We start from the raw sequence: 15,231 nt of genomic DNA, 5'->3' as shown, positions 1-15,231 counted from the left end.
ACTGTGAGGGTTATATAAGGACAGGCAATTATAAGGACGTCAAGTCAAATAATTGCAATGCACTCAGAGTCCAGCTTCGGAGGCAGACTTTGCGAGTGATGTCTCTCATCTGGACACTCTTTCCAGCTCTCTAAGCCTGGAAGCTTCTTGGACCTTCCCAAGAAGGACATTCTTTTGCTCCTCATCATTTTAGAACTGCCAGCATGCTAGTGCTTGATATAATCTTAGAGAGTCGAGCCTAGGCATTTCAATTGGTTTTCCTGGGGAATTGGAGGCGTTGTGGGGGCAGCAGGGCGGGGGCTGCTGCTGGAGGAGGAACAGAAGGACTCTGTATGGAAGCTTGCAACATTTCTTTTGGATAAAGGGTTTTCCTGCCAGAAAGTTGAAAGGAAACAAGGAAGGAGGGGGGAAAAAGAAAGAAAGAGAGGAGGAAAATAAAAAGAAAACTAGAGCTTATCTACCACCCCCATTTTGCTGGGTTTTTCCACCCGGAAACGGGGCCCTAGGAAGTCAAATAGCTCGTCTGCACCCCACAGCGGGAGCACTGATGTTGGAGGCGATTTGTGGTGATTTGTTCAGCCCTGTGACCGTGTTCTCTCCTCGCTGGGCCATGCCCAGTGTGGGGTCCTGTCCCTTGAGCCCAGCCTTGGCACCAGCCTCCCTGCGGTCACGCTCACCCTGAGTCACCTCAGCCTCCTGTAGCTCTCCCCTCAGTCCTGGTGTTGCTGCCTGGATTGGCTTGGAACAAATTTCTTCCCTCTGCAGAGTGTCTTCAGAAGCCCAACCCGCTTCAAGGCCCCAAACCTGGCCAATGACAGTGTCCTGGAGAGCTTTGGTACCTACAGATTCCCAGGTCTCAGCTGTGCCTACTAGTCAGCGTCTCTGGAGGGAGCACCTGGGATTTTGGGTTTTTGTTTCCCTGGTGGCACTAGCAGCAGATTTGGGGACCACTGGCTCATTACAGTCTTACCTGAGCAGGGTTCCCTTCTCCACCCTTCCTTCCCTCCCTCCCTCCCTCCCTCCCTCCCTTCCCTCCTTCCCTCTCTCCCTCCCTCCCTTCCTCCTTCTCTCCCTCCCTCCCTTCTTTCCTTCCTTCCCTCCCTCCCTCCCTCCCTCCCTCCCTTTCTTCCTTCCCTCCCTTCCCTCCTTCCCTCTCTCCCTCCCTTCCCTCCTTCCCTCTCTCCCTCCCTCCCTTCCTCCCTTCCTTTTCTTTCCCTCTCTCTTCCTATATCTATTGTTTCTCCACATCTCCACCCTTTTCCTTTTTCTGGTTCCTTCCCTGAGTCCAAACATAAGTTCAAGTATTTTCCAGTGTAAAAATAAATAAACAAGAAAAAACCCAAAATGTTATGTTCTACATAGCCATAAAATACCTTTATCTCACCTAACAAAATTGTCATTCCCTGATTTAAAAAAATCTTTAGTCCCTATTCAAATTTTCCTAATAGTCCCCACATTGTCTTCTATTGCTCTCTTTCCAATCAGGATTCAATAAGGATCATGCATCTTTGTTTTCTGTGTCTCTTATGTCTCTTAGTCCCAGCCACTCTCCTGACCTTCTGAAGGGACAGGGTCAGTTGCTTTGTAAGGGGCCACATTCCAGGTTTGTCTGTTACTTCCTTGCAGTGTCATTTGTTTTGTCTCCTGTCTCCTGTCTCCTGTACTTCCTGCGAAACAGAATTAGCTCTGACGAGCGTGATTGGATCCAGTTCAAGACTTTTGCCACATTACTTCATGGGGCGCTGGGGATGGATGACACTGAGCATCACAATAGGAGCACCCATGTCTGGTGTCCCACTTTCATGGATGCTAAGTGTGACCCCAGGTTAGGAGGATGACATGGGATCGCTCTGTTGGCAAAGCACAGTTTTGTCCTTGCAGCTGGGAATTTGTGCAACCGTGGAAATATCCATCCCCCGCTTGCCCTGCAGCTGATGTCTGGTCTGCGGGGGCGTCTCTCCCTGTCAGATTGCACCTTCTGCTCTGCGTGCCCCCTTGACTTCCAGGCCCTGCCACGCTGGCTCTTCCCACCTGGCTCACTCTTCTTAGTTTCCATGGTTGGCTGGATGGTGATCCCTCAAGTGTGAGTGTGTTCTAATCCCTGGAATCTGTGAATATTACCTTATATAATAAAAGGGACTTCACAGGTGTGATTGAGTTAAGGACCCTGAGATGGGGAGATTATCCTGGATTATCCAGGTGTGCCCAATGTAGTGACGAAGATCTTTATAAGAGGGAGGCCAGAGGATCAGAGGCAGACAGGTGACAGGGTGATAGAAGCAGAGGGATGGAGAGAAAGAGAGTTGAAGGTGCTAGTCTGCTACCCTGGAAGGTGGAGGAAGGGACCCTGAGCCCAAGGATGCCGGTGGCTGCTGGAAGCTAGGAAAGTTAAGACAACCCATGCCCTGCTGGAGCCTCCAGAAGGAGCACCCTGTGGACCCATAGGGCTTCTGATCTCAGAACTGCAAGATGATGAATGTGTGTTGCTTTCATCCGCAGAACTGTGGTCATTCATTGTGGCAGCAACAGGAAACCAATGCAGTTTCTTTCCATGGTTCTCTTCCTCCGTGTGCCCCTGAAGTGTCTGGGGTCCCCAAGGTCGGTTCCACCCTCTTCTCACGCTTATATGCCACCCATGGACTATCTCATCCTCTCTTGCATTTTAAACTGTCATCCAGAAAATGGAAGTGCTACCTCCAACACCGGCGCAGAAATCAGCCCTGCTGGGGACCAGCGGGCCTCCTAGAATTGCTTAGGGAAGCAAAAATGCAGTTCCGTTCCTCCTCATGTAGGTAAACAGAGCAAGGAGGCCTGCTGCCATCCTGGACAGGGGAGAGTCGGCCTTCTCCCTCTGCCCAGCGTTAGAAACCGCGGCTCTGTTGTTGACAGCAGGGAGCTGCGAGGAGGCTGGGAATGCCTGTCTGTAGGAGGAAGGGCTGACTGCTGCCTGGGGAGGCTCAGCTAGCGCCGAAGCAGAAGCAAGGTCGGCCAGCTCAGCTTCCGTTTTCCAGACCAGGGGAGAGCTGGCTTTGCAGTGCCAATATCTGGAGCTTCTCTCTCTCTACTGACCCAGGCCTGTGGTACCTCTCACTTTTCATACCACTGTGGCTCCTTCCCGTCTGCACCAGAGCTCTGGGGACCTGCTCCACAAGCTGGGCACCCTTTGGAGCCTAGGAAGGGCTACAACTTTGATCTTGAAAGGGTGGCCCTAGCAGTACTCATGGCCTTTGAAGTGTCAATGTTCAGGATTTTCAGTTCGTTGCTATGGAGATGTTTCATATCATTGTAATATCTTTTAAAAAAAAGAAACCGACTTTATTATTTCACAATCTCATCATTTAGGCAAGTAACCTTTCATAAAAGCCACTTGTAACAGCAATGGTAGGGGTGAAACGGACAGATAATTCCTGCTTGTCAAAAACACTGACCAGGGCACAGGTAAGCAGGCCAGGTGAAAACTCGCGGAGTGTTGACCACAAGCCAAAAATGCCCGGGCTTGGCGGGTGGGGGCTGGGGGTGGGGGGAGGCTACAGCTGTTAACTGTGAGGGGCTGGTCACACCAAGTCTACAAGGCAGCCGCTGCTCCGTGAGCCCTGTTTTACAGATGGGAGACTGAGGCCCAGGGAACCTGGGTCACTTGCCCCAGGTCAGCCTCCTAATAGGTGGAGGCGCCCTAATAGGTGGAAATGCGGTTGGGCCCCGGACCCTCCTCATAACCCGGACACCGTGCCGCCTGTTATGGGGCAGTGAAGCCCTTACTCACTGTAACACCTTCCAGACTCCGCCCCAGCTCAGCACACTTCCCAAGTGGACTTCCTTCCCTAGTGGGGGCGGTCCCTTGACCAGAGCCCCCAAGAAGCACCCGCGTTTCACCCTCTGAACCACAACCACCAATGTTTCTGTTTGGCCCCCTCCTGGCAGCCCCTGGAAGACACAGAATCAGAGCTTTGGGTGGGCTCTTTAGGAGCTGCCCCCATGGCACACCGCAGCCCAAAGTCATCGGGGCTGGTGTGTCTGTCCTGTCCTTCCTTCAGGCTCGGAGAAGGGAAGCTCCTCCTACCAGGCCATCAAACCAAGGGTTTCTAAGGATGCTCGGAGGCCCTTGTACCAAACAGGTGCCTATTTTATTAGCTCACGTGGTACCACCCATACTCTAATAAACGGGGCAGGCACCCTCTGCGTGGCACTAAGTACAATCTCACTACTGGGCTTCGTAGCAGAGCAAGAGTCCTGGTGGGCGTGGGCATGGAATGGTCAACAGCCTAAGCCTCAAGGCCGCAGCCCCCCAGCCTGCTCTGGGCCACAGACACGGAGCCGGGGCAAGGCCGTCCATCCAGCCCTTGGTTCAAAGGAGGTGGTCATCTCTCCGGCCTTGACTGACCCCACAACCAAGGACAAGCTTCCCTGAATTTTCCCAGCAAACTGCTCAAGATTTCTCCCTCCCAGCTGCCTCAGGACATTTCCATATCTACTGGCTGAGCTTTCACTTAAAGGGACAAAGGACCTCTCCCACCCCCACGCCTGTTTTCTGCCCTTTGTGGCTGTCACTGAATTTTCCAGTTTTAAAAATTGATTGGAATCTCAGTTCTACCCTTACAGCTGGTGGGGGTGGGGGGCAGGGAGGGTTGGTCATAGCAGCCTGGACAGCACAGACAACGGCCCAGGCCACGCCACCTGACCCGCCACCTGACCAGCCACAATCCTGCTCGCGGCTCCACCGCACTTTGAGGAAAGTCAAAGCTGACAGTGAAAGGGGGCTTGGGGGCACGCGGCATGGAGGTAGGGATGGATTCGGAGCAGCATCGGGTGCGGGGAGGGGCTGGAGAGGAAGAGAGGAGACCAAGCCCCCCAGCAGTGATCCTGCGCAATCTCTCAAATGTGGGCGTCGGACCATTGGACCGACCACCAGCATTTCCCGGGACTTTGCTAAAAGGTAGATGCCCAGGCCTTGTCCCAGACGAGCCTCGCATGTCCGGCTGGTGGCAGGAACGTGAGTGCTTACCAAGCCCCCTTGACTCTGCTAGGCCATAGTATCTGGAAAGCCGCATCCTCACTTCCCCAGCCCCCTTCATAAGACCAAACTAAAGTCACCCCTGGCCGCTTCTCCATCATCTGCTTGTCGTTCCCTGGCAATATCCACCTTCCCTCGCCATCCAAGCCCCTGTCTTGAGTCACTTGGCCTGAGGCACTAGAGGAAGCAGCCAGCGGGCCCAAAAGCCAGGAGAGGGTTTAAGGGTGGAGCTCTGGCTGCTGAAGCCTGTGGTCAAGGCTGCATGGGGTGGGCCTGGGTTACTCCAACAGGACCTGGAGCAGGTCACTAAATGTTTGTGGGTCCTGGTCCTGTTCTCTTTGTAAGATGAGAGTAATAATAATAGCTCTCTGGCTTAGAGCCATTTTAGGGAATAAAAGAGATGATGTATGTAAAATGCTTAAGGCAGAACCTGCTATATAGAAGCTTCTAAACTTTCATTGCTATTAGCCCATAAGCCCCCAAACCAGTGAACGTGAACTTGGGTCATTCATTCCCTGACATGCATTGAGTCCACGCTGTCACTGACTGTTAGGGGCAAAGTCTTGGTCGGACAGCTCCTCCCTCTTTATCGGTGGCCTCTTTTTCTTTCGGTCTTATTTCCACGAGTCTCACATGTGTGCACTTTTGCATCCGCACAAGGAGTCAGTCTTATTTTAAGCTGCTTCATCATATGTGGAGTAAATATAGTATAAGTGAAAAAAAATCAGAGCCTTAGTGAATGAAGCGTGGGCTGCTCGGTTTATAAGTGGGAAAAGCAAAATGTAAGAGAACTTGCACGTCCCACTCGAAGGCCACAGCACCAGTCAGCATAGACCCGCGGCCCCCCTTAGACCTGTGACGTGCGCATGGGGACAACAGAAGGCCCTCGCCGCTGGGAGTGCCCAGCAAGACTTACTGAAATGAAGAGGCAAACTTAAAAATGTACCCCAGTTTTGAACAATCAAGTGTGACTACACTTTTTAATCAAATTTCAGAATTGTCCGTGGTTCCCAGAATGCATTCCAGGGTCGTGCCACCTGCTCTGATGAAGCCTTTTGCTCCGGTTCGGTGTCTGTCCTTGGTGCAGCCCTGGAGGTGACAGGAAGCCAGAGTTTCAGGGGGCCCGCTTCACTGTCTCCTCTTCCGTCCTCCACTCTTCCATCCAGCAGGACAGGGCGAGAAGGGCCACGGGCCCCGGTCTGGTCGTGTAGACGGGAACTGTGAGCAGGATTTGGATTCAGTGAGCTCTGGGAGGCGGCCGCAGCCAGGCCCTGGGACGTGGGGGCGCCGGGATGTGCTCCTCCCCTGGCTTTAACGTGGCAGGGGGCCTGGGGATGCCGAGTCCCGGAGCTCAAAGGTGAGGAGCACAGCAGGTCCCCTCTCACGCGCATCTCTCTCTCTTCTCCTGGGCAGTTCGTGAAGTTTGCCAACATCGAGGAGGACACCCCGTCCTATCACCGGAGCTATGACTTCTTCGTGTCCCGCTTCAGTGAGATGTGCCACTCCAGCCACGATGACTTGGAAATCAAGACTAAGTGAGTAGCGGGAGCCCAGCCTCGGCCCTGAGGCCCCCTCCCCGAACACCCCCACTCCCCTTCTCCCGCCCCCTGCTCTGTGCCCCCCCACCCATGGTGAGCATCCTCTTCAAACACGTTTCAGGATTTACTCACTGCGTTTCCTATCCATCATCTGCCCACCCCTCCCCCGCACTAGAATGTGAGCTCTGCAAGGGCGGGAACCGCTCCTCCGGGGTTCGCTGATGCCTCCCAAGGGCTAAAGCAGTGGCTGGGCAGCAGTAGGGTCTCCGTCAATACTTGTTCTGTGCGTGAGTGAATGAATGGAGGGATGTTTTCAGATAAATATCTTGAATTACCGAATACGTTGACATGTGCATTCTCAAACATGAAAAAAAATACTTAACTCACAATAACACACTGATCCACATAGAAATAAAACCCCTGAAATAAAGTCACGAAGAGTTACATGAACGCGTGCTGACACAGACAGGCAACGCAGGTCACGGCACCAGACTGATGAAGCACAGGTGTCGTGTGGCAAGCGTTGTCCTTGGAACAACAGGGTCCAAGAGGTTAGAAGTAGGTCGCTGCCCCGCAAACTAGAGACTGTGTTCGAAAGGGGAAGGAAGGAGGGAGAGGGGCTAGGCTGTCCTTTCACTGAAGCTGCAGGGGGAGCTGGAGAAGAACCGGTCTACCACACAGTGCCTTGTCCTGGAACTCAGCTGACGCCTCAGCACCTCAGAGGGGCCCGAGTTCCATGCAACAACAGCAGGGTTAGGGAGCCCTGTGTGCCCCTAACAATAGCTTGCTTGCCACAGCTGATGGTCTGGGTTGGAGAAACGAGGAGTGAATCCCTCCATCCCCCGGGTTGCTGGTTCCCAAAGCTTCCAAGCCTGTGGCTGAGGAGTGACTCCAGGGCCGGTCCCCAGTCTCCCTTCCCCTGAACCAGTTGTGGGCCCCCTGGGCTGTGCTACCGCAGCGCACACGAGGAGGCCGGTGGGGGCCACAGGAGGAAGGAGTCCCTTGTCCTCTCCCCAGTGTTGGTCCCTGCAGTAGCCATCTCACTCCAAAGTGGCTGTGAAGAGGCAGAGGGGCCTGCAGCAGGTGGGGCCTGCCCAGAAGCAGATGTGGGGGAAGGTGCCAGACTGTACCCAGGTGATGCTGTAACAGGTAGGGTGACCTCTCAGGTGATGCCAATCTTTCAGGAGTGGGGGTGGAGGGGACGCTTCTCATGCCACCCTACACACACTCTCACACACACAATCACACACTCACGCACAGTCACACACTCACACACAATCATACACATGGTCACACACTCACACAGTCCCCAGTGGTAGGTGCAGAGGCTCAGAAGCAGACACGCCCAGCGCCGCATTCTGGCAGTGTTGGGAGCGTGCTGAACTTCGGGGGAAGGGTTGCTCAGGTTTGCTCCCGGCAACCGGGCAGTGCCCTTTGCACCCACAGCCTGGCGCTTGCCATCCGTGCAAGGAAGGCCTGTGGGTGGGCTGAGGTCCTGGCATGGGCCCTCTCCCTACCTCTTGTCTCTCCCTCCCACAGCCTCTTTCCCCAGAGGTCCCCCCTTTCATTCGCAGCCTTTGCAGGGCCCAGAGCCCCTTTCCGAGAACCACCCTTGGGTCCCTTAAATAGGTGCGTGTGGGTCTGTGTGCGGTCCCCTGGGGCTCAGAGACATCCGGGCCACTTGCACACGCAGGCCTGCACTGAACCCGTGACAAGGAGGAGTGCGAGGTTTGCTGTCGCCCAGGTCTGGTCTTTCGGAATTGGTTCTGAAAGGGTCAGCCAGCTCTGGGTGTCACGGAGTGAGCTGCGTGCATGTGTGGAAGGAACTCTGGGGAGGCTGAAGGCAAGAAGACGACTTAATTCTCACCGCCCCCCCCCATGCATGAAGAAGCCCTGGGAAGAAAATGTCCCGCCCACTGGCCCTGCTCTCTTGCCAGCCAGGCTGTCTGGAGTGGCACATGAGTCCGGCAGGTTAGGGATTTATTCTATAGTGTGTCAGAGAGCACCGTGGAACCCAGAGCCCAGGACAGTTAGTGGAATACTATTCCAGTGACTTCCTTCTCCAGTCTGGGCAGCCTCTAGCTCAGCGTCTTGACTCGGGGGTCAGGATCAGAGCGGCTGAGGGTTCCCTGGGGAATCCGTGTCCATTGTCAGCAGCCCGGACTGGTCCTGGGTCAAGGTCCCCGGTGTTTCAGCCCCTCTCACCACCCCAGATATAGCCACTGGGTAAGGACCCGGAGCACCCTGCTAACCACACTTCAAACCCAAGCTGAAGATGCAAATGGCAACTGCGGATTTAGGAAAACTGCTCAGCTCCACTAATCATCAAACAGATCCAAGCTGAAGTAGCTACAAGATGGGAGGAATTTTCAGAGCCATAAAATTAGAGCAGATGCTGAAATGAGAGCCTAGCGCCGACGCACAACAGTGAGGCCGGCACTCGCCAGCAGCTCGCGCGCCGGCGCTGGGAGAGGAATTTGGCAGCGCTGGGAGCCTTCATTCCTCAGCTTGATTCAGTGATTCCACTCATGGCAGTGATGTGAAATGTTGTAAAACCTTTGATCCGGTGATGTCCACCGTAGCACTGTTACAGTAGCAAAAAATGTGGAAACAACTTAAATGACCAATAGGGGACCTGTTTAGAAAGTTCTTATGACACTATATCACGCGTGTTATGAAGAGTTAATGATACAGAAAAATGCTTACGATACAATGTTATGGGGGAAAATAGATATTATATATGTCATAGCTTCTTAATTCTGTTATATATTATGTGCAGAACAAAGGAAAGACACCAAAAGGCCAGTAGTGGTTATCGATGAGTGGTTACAGTAGGGGCAAATCTTCTTTATACTTTTCTATGATTTGCTTGTGTTATTTTATAGTTAGAAAAAAGTTTGATTAAGGAAAAGGAACTTCACGTTGAAATAAAAGGCCGGTAAAGAGGGACCCCTCTGCAGAGCCACGCTGACCCTGGGCCAGCGCAGTGGGGACCAGGGGTGTGTGTGAAAGGGTCTCCTCTGTGCTGTGACTTGATTTCCCCTGTGGCTTCTCAGCCAGCTTAGCCCCTGTTGTGCCAGGAGAGCCTGGGAGCCCTGTGCCTCCCCCTCCCGACCCTCCCCCCCCACCTTACCTGTAAGTTCCCCACAGCCTTGGATTGTTCTCGGCAGCACTGTGAGCTCCTGTGTCAGGGCTGGAGCTGGAACAAGCCTGTTGAGTACTAGAGAGAAGGAGCCCTAGGAGTGAAGCCTGGGTGGCACCCGGGCAAAGGCAGCCAGAAAACATGGTCTCCCAGGCTCGTGCCCACCAGCACACGAAGCTGGCCAGCTAGGAGCCCAAGTCACAGGAAGAGTAGAAGGTGGGCCCTATTCTGCCTTCGGTGGGTGAATGCATCCTTCACCCCCGCACTTGCTGCGGAAGCTGGACTTCTCGGGGTCCTCACCTCACCCTTTCCTTGCAGAATCCGAATGTCCGGCATCAAGGGGCTGCAAGGGGTGGTGAGGAAGACGGTGAACGACGAACTGCAGGCCAACATCTGGGACCCACAGCACATGGACAAGATCGTGCCGTCGCTGCTCTTCAACCTGCAGCACGGGGAGGAGGCGGAGAGGTAGGCTGGCCGGGCGGGGCCTGGGCATCGGCTGCCTGCCTGCGGCTTGGGGGTTGGGGGTCGCAGGGCTCCTGCTGCTTGCTCGCACCGAGCTGTGAGGCGAGGGCCTTTGCTTCGGGGGGCTTGTCTGCAAAGAGCCCAGGGCCGGCTTTCTGCCCGCCCGCTGTACCACGTAAGGTCTGAGTTCGCGAAGGAAGGACCCTACCAGTGCGGGCTTCCCGGGGGTGAGTGTGCTGGTGAGAGCAAAGAACCGTGTGTCTCGAGGAGACCACTGTCTCTCTGGAAGCGGCAGGCCAAGGTGGTTTTTAAATGCCTTTCTTGGACGGCTTCAATGACTGAGTGCTGTCCCTCCCTGGCCTTCCTTCCTCCCTCACTTCCTAAAATGTGCCAGCCAGCAGCCCCTTGACACAGATTTCAGGCACTGGGTTTTAATTTGGAAGCCCCCAGACCTGGAATGCAACCTGTCCCCACCCCTTGCACTTCCTCTCTGTGAAATGGGATGGAGGGAAGCGTTAACCGCCAGGTGCACCTCGGCTGGGTTAGGTCCTTCACTTGTCAAACGAGCCTTTGCGGCTCTGCAGGCAGGGAGAGTAAGTGTGCCCTCTGGTGGCTCTTTCTGGAATCGCACCTCACTGACAAGAGGGCCCTATGGTCTCGGGGCCTGGAGTCTTGGGGATCCTTCTGTCCAGATCTGGGCCCACCTCCTGTGACTCAGGTACCACTGAGTCACACCTGGGCCATCCGCGGTGCCTTTCTCCTCTTCCATTTACCTCTCCCTCCTCCTGTCTCCCACTTTATTTTGCTTTCTGCTGTCCTGCCCCTCTTTTTTCATATCACCTCTTGTTTTGTCCTTCCGATGGCCCAAGAGGCTGGAGACACTTGTGGCTGGTGCCTCACCAGGTGCATGGTGCTCAGGGAATCTGTCTTTCCGACAGAGGCACATCAGGCCCATCCTTCAGGATTTCCAAGAAAATGTTATCTCTTCGCCCACCATCTTCCTCCACTCTGGGCCTCTTTACCCCATTTAACTTCTGACAGCCGTACCCCAGCGCCCCTGTGACCTGCGTCAGATCCCCGCTTGTCCTGCCATCACCATTTGCCTGGCTGCAGCATGGAGGCCTGGGCACGGCAAAGCTTGCTCCCTGCCTCGCTTTCCACCCCTCACCCACCTGGCTGTGTGTCCCCTGCAGCCGCTCCCCCTCGCCCCTCCAAGCACCAGAGAAGGAAAAGGAGAACCCAGCCGAGCTGGCTGAGAGGTGCCTCCGGGAACTGCTGGGCCGGGCTGCCTTCGGCAACATCAAGAATGCCATCAAGCCTGTTCTCATGTGAGTCCCTCCCCACCCTCCACCCCGACCTCCCACCCCCCAAGCGAACAGTTTCTGGCCGGCATCTACCTGCTGCTGACTGGCAGAGAGGGGAGGAGGTGTTCCCTCTGTGGTGCTGTGGCCAAGTCGGGTCCCTTCCCTGTGCCTGTGTTCCCTGCCCTGGGACAACGGAAGCTACCACACAGTGGCCAAGCACAGTTTTAGGGAGAGGAGTTGGTAGGAGAGCCCCCAAAGCTGAAGGAAGGTGCCTGGTTCACTCCTAAATCTGCAGCCACAGAGCCCTATTCCTTGACCTCCTTCCAGCTCCGGGGCTGGGACTGGCCCGAGGTCCCTCCTGCTCCCCTTCTCTTCCCTGGGGCTGTGTGAGCACCAGATCTTGGGAGGTGTCCCTCTCCCCCCTAACATCACGTAGTGTTTCATAGCCATTCCCCTGTATTTTCTCCCTCACAGCCATCTGGATAACCATTCTCTGTGGGAACCCAAGGTGTTCGCCATCCGTTGCTTTAAAATCATCATGTACTCAATCCAGGTACAGTGGCTCCCCTGGTCTAGCTCGTCCCCTGGCCAAGGGCACCTCTGGGAGCGGGGCAGGGCCCTTACAGACAAAGCCAGCTGTCTAAGGCCAGTTTAGTCTTATTTTCAATCCATCACAGACCAATAAAGCACAATTTTAAAGAATTCATAGAAAAATTAAACGAGAAGTTCGTGCAGAGTACAGACCACGCTTGGCTGCCGGGGGCGGTGTCACGTTGCTTACTCAGCACTTGCTCCCCATCACTGCGCTTATCTCCATATAAAAACAAGGCGTCAGACCTTGAACTGTCACCGGACCACGGGTCTCGCTTTCAGCAGCACTAGACTAAACCATGTGGCCTCTCGTGGCCCTTAAATAAGACATGGGAAAATGAAAAGGAAGATAGTATCTTAAAATTGATTTTTGACCCATTTGGGGTGGAAGAGCCCAGGAAAACTGTGGAGATCCAGGTCTTTGCCAGGATTGGGCTTTGTTCTTTGTTGGGCCAAGGGGGGAGGGGCTCAGGAAAAGGAATCGGGGGACCGTCTCGCTTTTGTCCAGCTCCGCCTGTGGGCCCCGTCCAGGGCTGCCCCGGCTCAGAGGCCACGTGGGGGTGGCTGTCTGGGGACCAGCACGTCTTCCTCCCCCCAGCCGCAGCACTCCCACCTGGTTATCCAGCAGCTCCTGAGCCACCTGGATGCCAACAGCCGCAGCGCAGCCATCGTGCGGGCGGGCATCGTGGAGGTCCTGTCGGAGGCCGCCGTCATCGCAGCCACCGGCTCCGTGGGTAAGGTGGCCCTGAAAGGAGTGAGGGCTGGGAACCCCCCAAAGACAAGGAGCTGCCCTTGGTGGGAGGCTGCCTACCCTTCCAGAAAAGGGCAAGGCACCTGCGGGAGGTGTCGGAGCCGGCTTTCCTGGGTTGGAAAGGTCAGCAGCAGGGACGGTGAGGGCAGAGGAAGCCCCTGGCTAGAAGCGCAGTGCAGGGACGAACAAACACGGGAAGAATGAACGAGGGGTGCCAGCCCTGAACTTCGGGTTTCCCACCGCGCTGCACGCAGGGCCCACGGTGCTGGAGATGTTCAACACTCTGCTGAGGCAGCTGCGGCTCAGCATCGACTACGCCCTGACCGGGAGCTACGACGGGGCCATCAGCCTGGGCACCAAGATCATCAAGGAGCACGAAGAGTGCATGTTCCAGGAGGCTGTCATCAAGACCATAGGTGCTGGCCCCCAGTGGGGCGGGACCTGGGGCGGGACCTGGGGCAGGCTGTGGCTGGGGAGGGGCGTGGCCGGAAATGGCCCCCACCAGGACATCAGTGCAGGGTGTAGGAAGATTGTCCTCTGTTCATCACTCACCAACATGGCAGGGGGTGGGGTCAGTCCGTGGTGTGTGCAGCTCCCAGACGCCCCAGGTCAGGCCTCACTGAGAGCCCAGAGCAACCTTCATGGGCTTCTCAGCCGGGACTGCAGATCACAGGCCCAGAGGGGCGAACCCTTCCATTTCACCTGCCTGCTGCCTCCAGGTTTGAGGGGCTGGAGGGGCGGCGGGGAGTGAAGAGAACACACAGAAGGAAGGAAGGAAGGAAGGAAGGAAGGAAGGAAGGAAGGAAGGAAAGAAGGGAGGGAGGGAGGGAGGGAGGGAGGGAGGGAGGGAGGGAGGGAGGGAGGGAGGAAGCTGTGAGAAATGTATACACACATGGGTGTAGAGAATAGTAAAGCTGCCCCACGGGCAAGGGTCATCACTTCCAGAGCATTTCTGCTCCATTGCCAGCTCTGAGAAGTAGGCCGGGCAGGCCTGGTCCCCAGGTCACAGATGAAGCCACTGCGACCCACAGAGGTGTGACTCACCCGAGCACTTCCCGCAGAGCAGCCAGTGACTGCCTCTAGGTGGTCACCCTGGGCTGCTGCCCTGGTCCCAGCTTCCAGGTCCTCCATCCTGGAGACCTGCGCCTCAGGCTCAGGAGTAACAAGCGGAGGAACTGGAGCCTGGACCAGTCCCATGGAGTCATTTCTCCTCGGGGTGTTGATTGTCTCACACACACACACACACACACACACACACACACACACACACACGCCTGCAAAGAAGCAGCCCACACTCCCTGCAGTAGCTTGCTCAGCTAAAAGCCTGAGCTGAGAGACCTCGGCAGCTGTGGCCTCGCCTGGGCCAACCCTCTCCACCATCCCTTCTCCGCAGGCTCCTTCGCCAGCACGTTGCCCACGTACCAGCGCTCGGAGGTGATCCTCTTCATCATGAGCAAGGTCCCGCTGCCCTCCCTGCACCACCCCGTGGAGACGGGCAGGACAGGGTAAGTCCACTGTGCCTCCCTCCCGCTTCCTCCTCTCCCGGCAGAGGTTCCACCCCAGCTACCCATGCCCATGTTTTCCGCTCTCGCCTTCTGGTTCTGCCTTTACTTTTCTCTTCCTCTACTCCCGGTCCCACAGCAATTACTTGGGCTGCCACCTCCCCCCTGATTTGCCTCCTGCCTTGGGGGGACCCATTAATTCCCTGGCCTGCTTCCTAGCACTGTTCTGGGTAGCCCAACAAGATAAGCCTTGTGGAGAATCTAATCACGAGGGAGAACTATGCAGGCAAGTGTGGGGTGTCTGCCCAAATCACACCCTGGTGAGCACGTGTGTCTCTGGTCTGCAGGGAGAACAGGAACCGGCTGACCCAGATTATGCTGCTGAAATCCCTCCTTCAGGTGAGCCCCTCCTGGCCCCATCCCTGCTCTACCCCGTGGGAGGAAGCTCCTTCCAAGGCCAAGGGACAGCGACAACACACCGTCGTGCAGGTTGCACACGGCACATTTGTGTCTGTCTGCAGGCACGGGGCAGGGCCTGAAATCCAGCCTGGGTCTGCGCACTAGCCTGGCTGGGCTCACACGAAGCTGGGTCACCCAGGGCAGACACGATGGTCTAGTCTTCACAAAGGTTCCTTATCAGCTGCTGATAGCCTTGTCATCTCTGCACTGAGATGGAGTCTGTCGTCCCCTCCAAGGACCTGCCCTGACTCTTCCCTGCTCTGTCCCCCCTTGGCACTCAGTCTCCCAACCACGAGCTTTCCCTTCGCCAGCGTTTTATGTTCTTTTTACCATGTTTTGCCGCGATTATTATAGCTGGGGAGCATGACCGTTATGCCCATGTATAATGCACACCCTTATGCTTCCCTCAACCACGTGGGCAAGAAGTGTACATTACAAATGGCCAAATACAGGCACATCTTTGCAGCC

At 55.6% G+C, this 15,231-nt stretch overlaps 1 protein-coding gene across 4 annotated transcripts in view; it reads left to right on the top strand.

Moving 5' to 3' along the window:
• The window catches only part of EFR3B (EFR3 homolog B), a 71,584-nt gene that overhangs the window by 44,148 nt on the left and 12,205 nt on the right, over positions 1–15,231 (top strand). For 2 of the 4 annotated variants that reach the window (XM_045189217.2, XM_024553003.4), the window contains exons 5-12: positions 6,425–6,546; positions 10,010–10,159; positions 11,350–11,484; positions 11,935–12,013; positions 12,650–12,785; positions 13,057–13,218; positions 14,196–14,307; positions 14,652–14,703. In XM_045189217.2, coding sequence (XP_045045152.2) covers positions 6,425–6,546; positions 10,010–10,159; positions 11,350–11,484; positions 11,935–12,013; positions 12,650–12,785; positions 13,057–13,218; positions 14,196–14,307; positions 14,652–14,703 — 948 coding nt within the window. The remainder of the gene's footprint in view (positions 1–6,424; positions 6,547–10,009; positions 10,160–11,349; positions 11,485–11,934; positions 12,014–12,649; positions 12,786–13,056; positions 13,219–14,195; positions 14,308–14,651; positions 14,704–15,231) is intronic. The other 2 variants (XM_045189219.3, XM_045189218.3) reach the window with 2 other exon arrangements.

The sequence above is a fragment of the Desmodus rotundus genome, chromosome 5 (genome assembly GCF_022682495.2).
Source record: "Desmodus rotundus isolate HL8 chromosome 5, HLdesRot8A.1, whole genome shotgun sequence".
NCBI lineage: Eukaryota > Metazoa > Chordata > Mammalia > Chiroptera > Phyllostomidae > Desmodus > Desmodus rotundus.
This window is presented reverse-complemented; position numbering and strand designations above follow the sequence as displayed.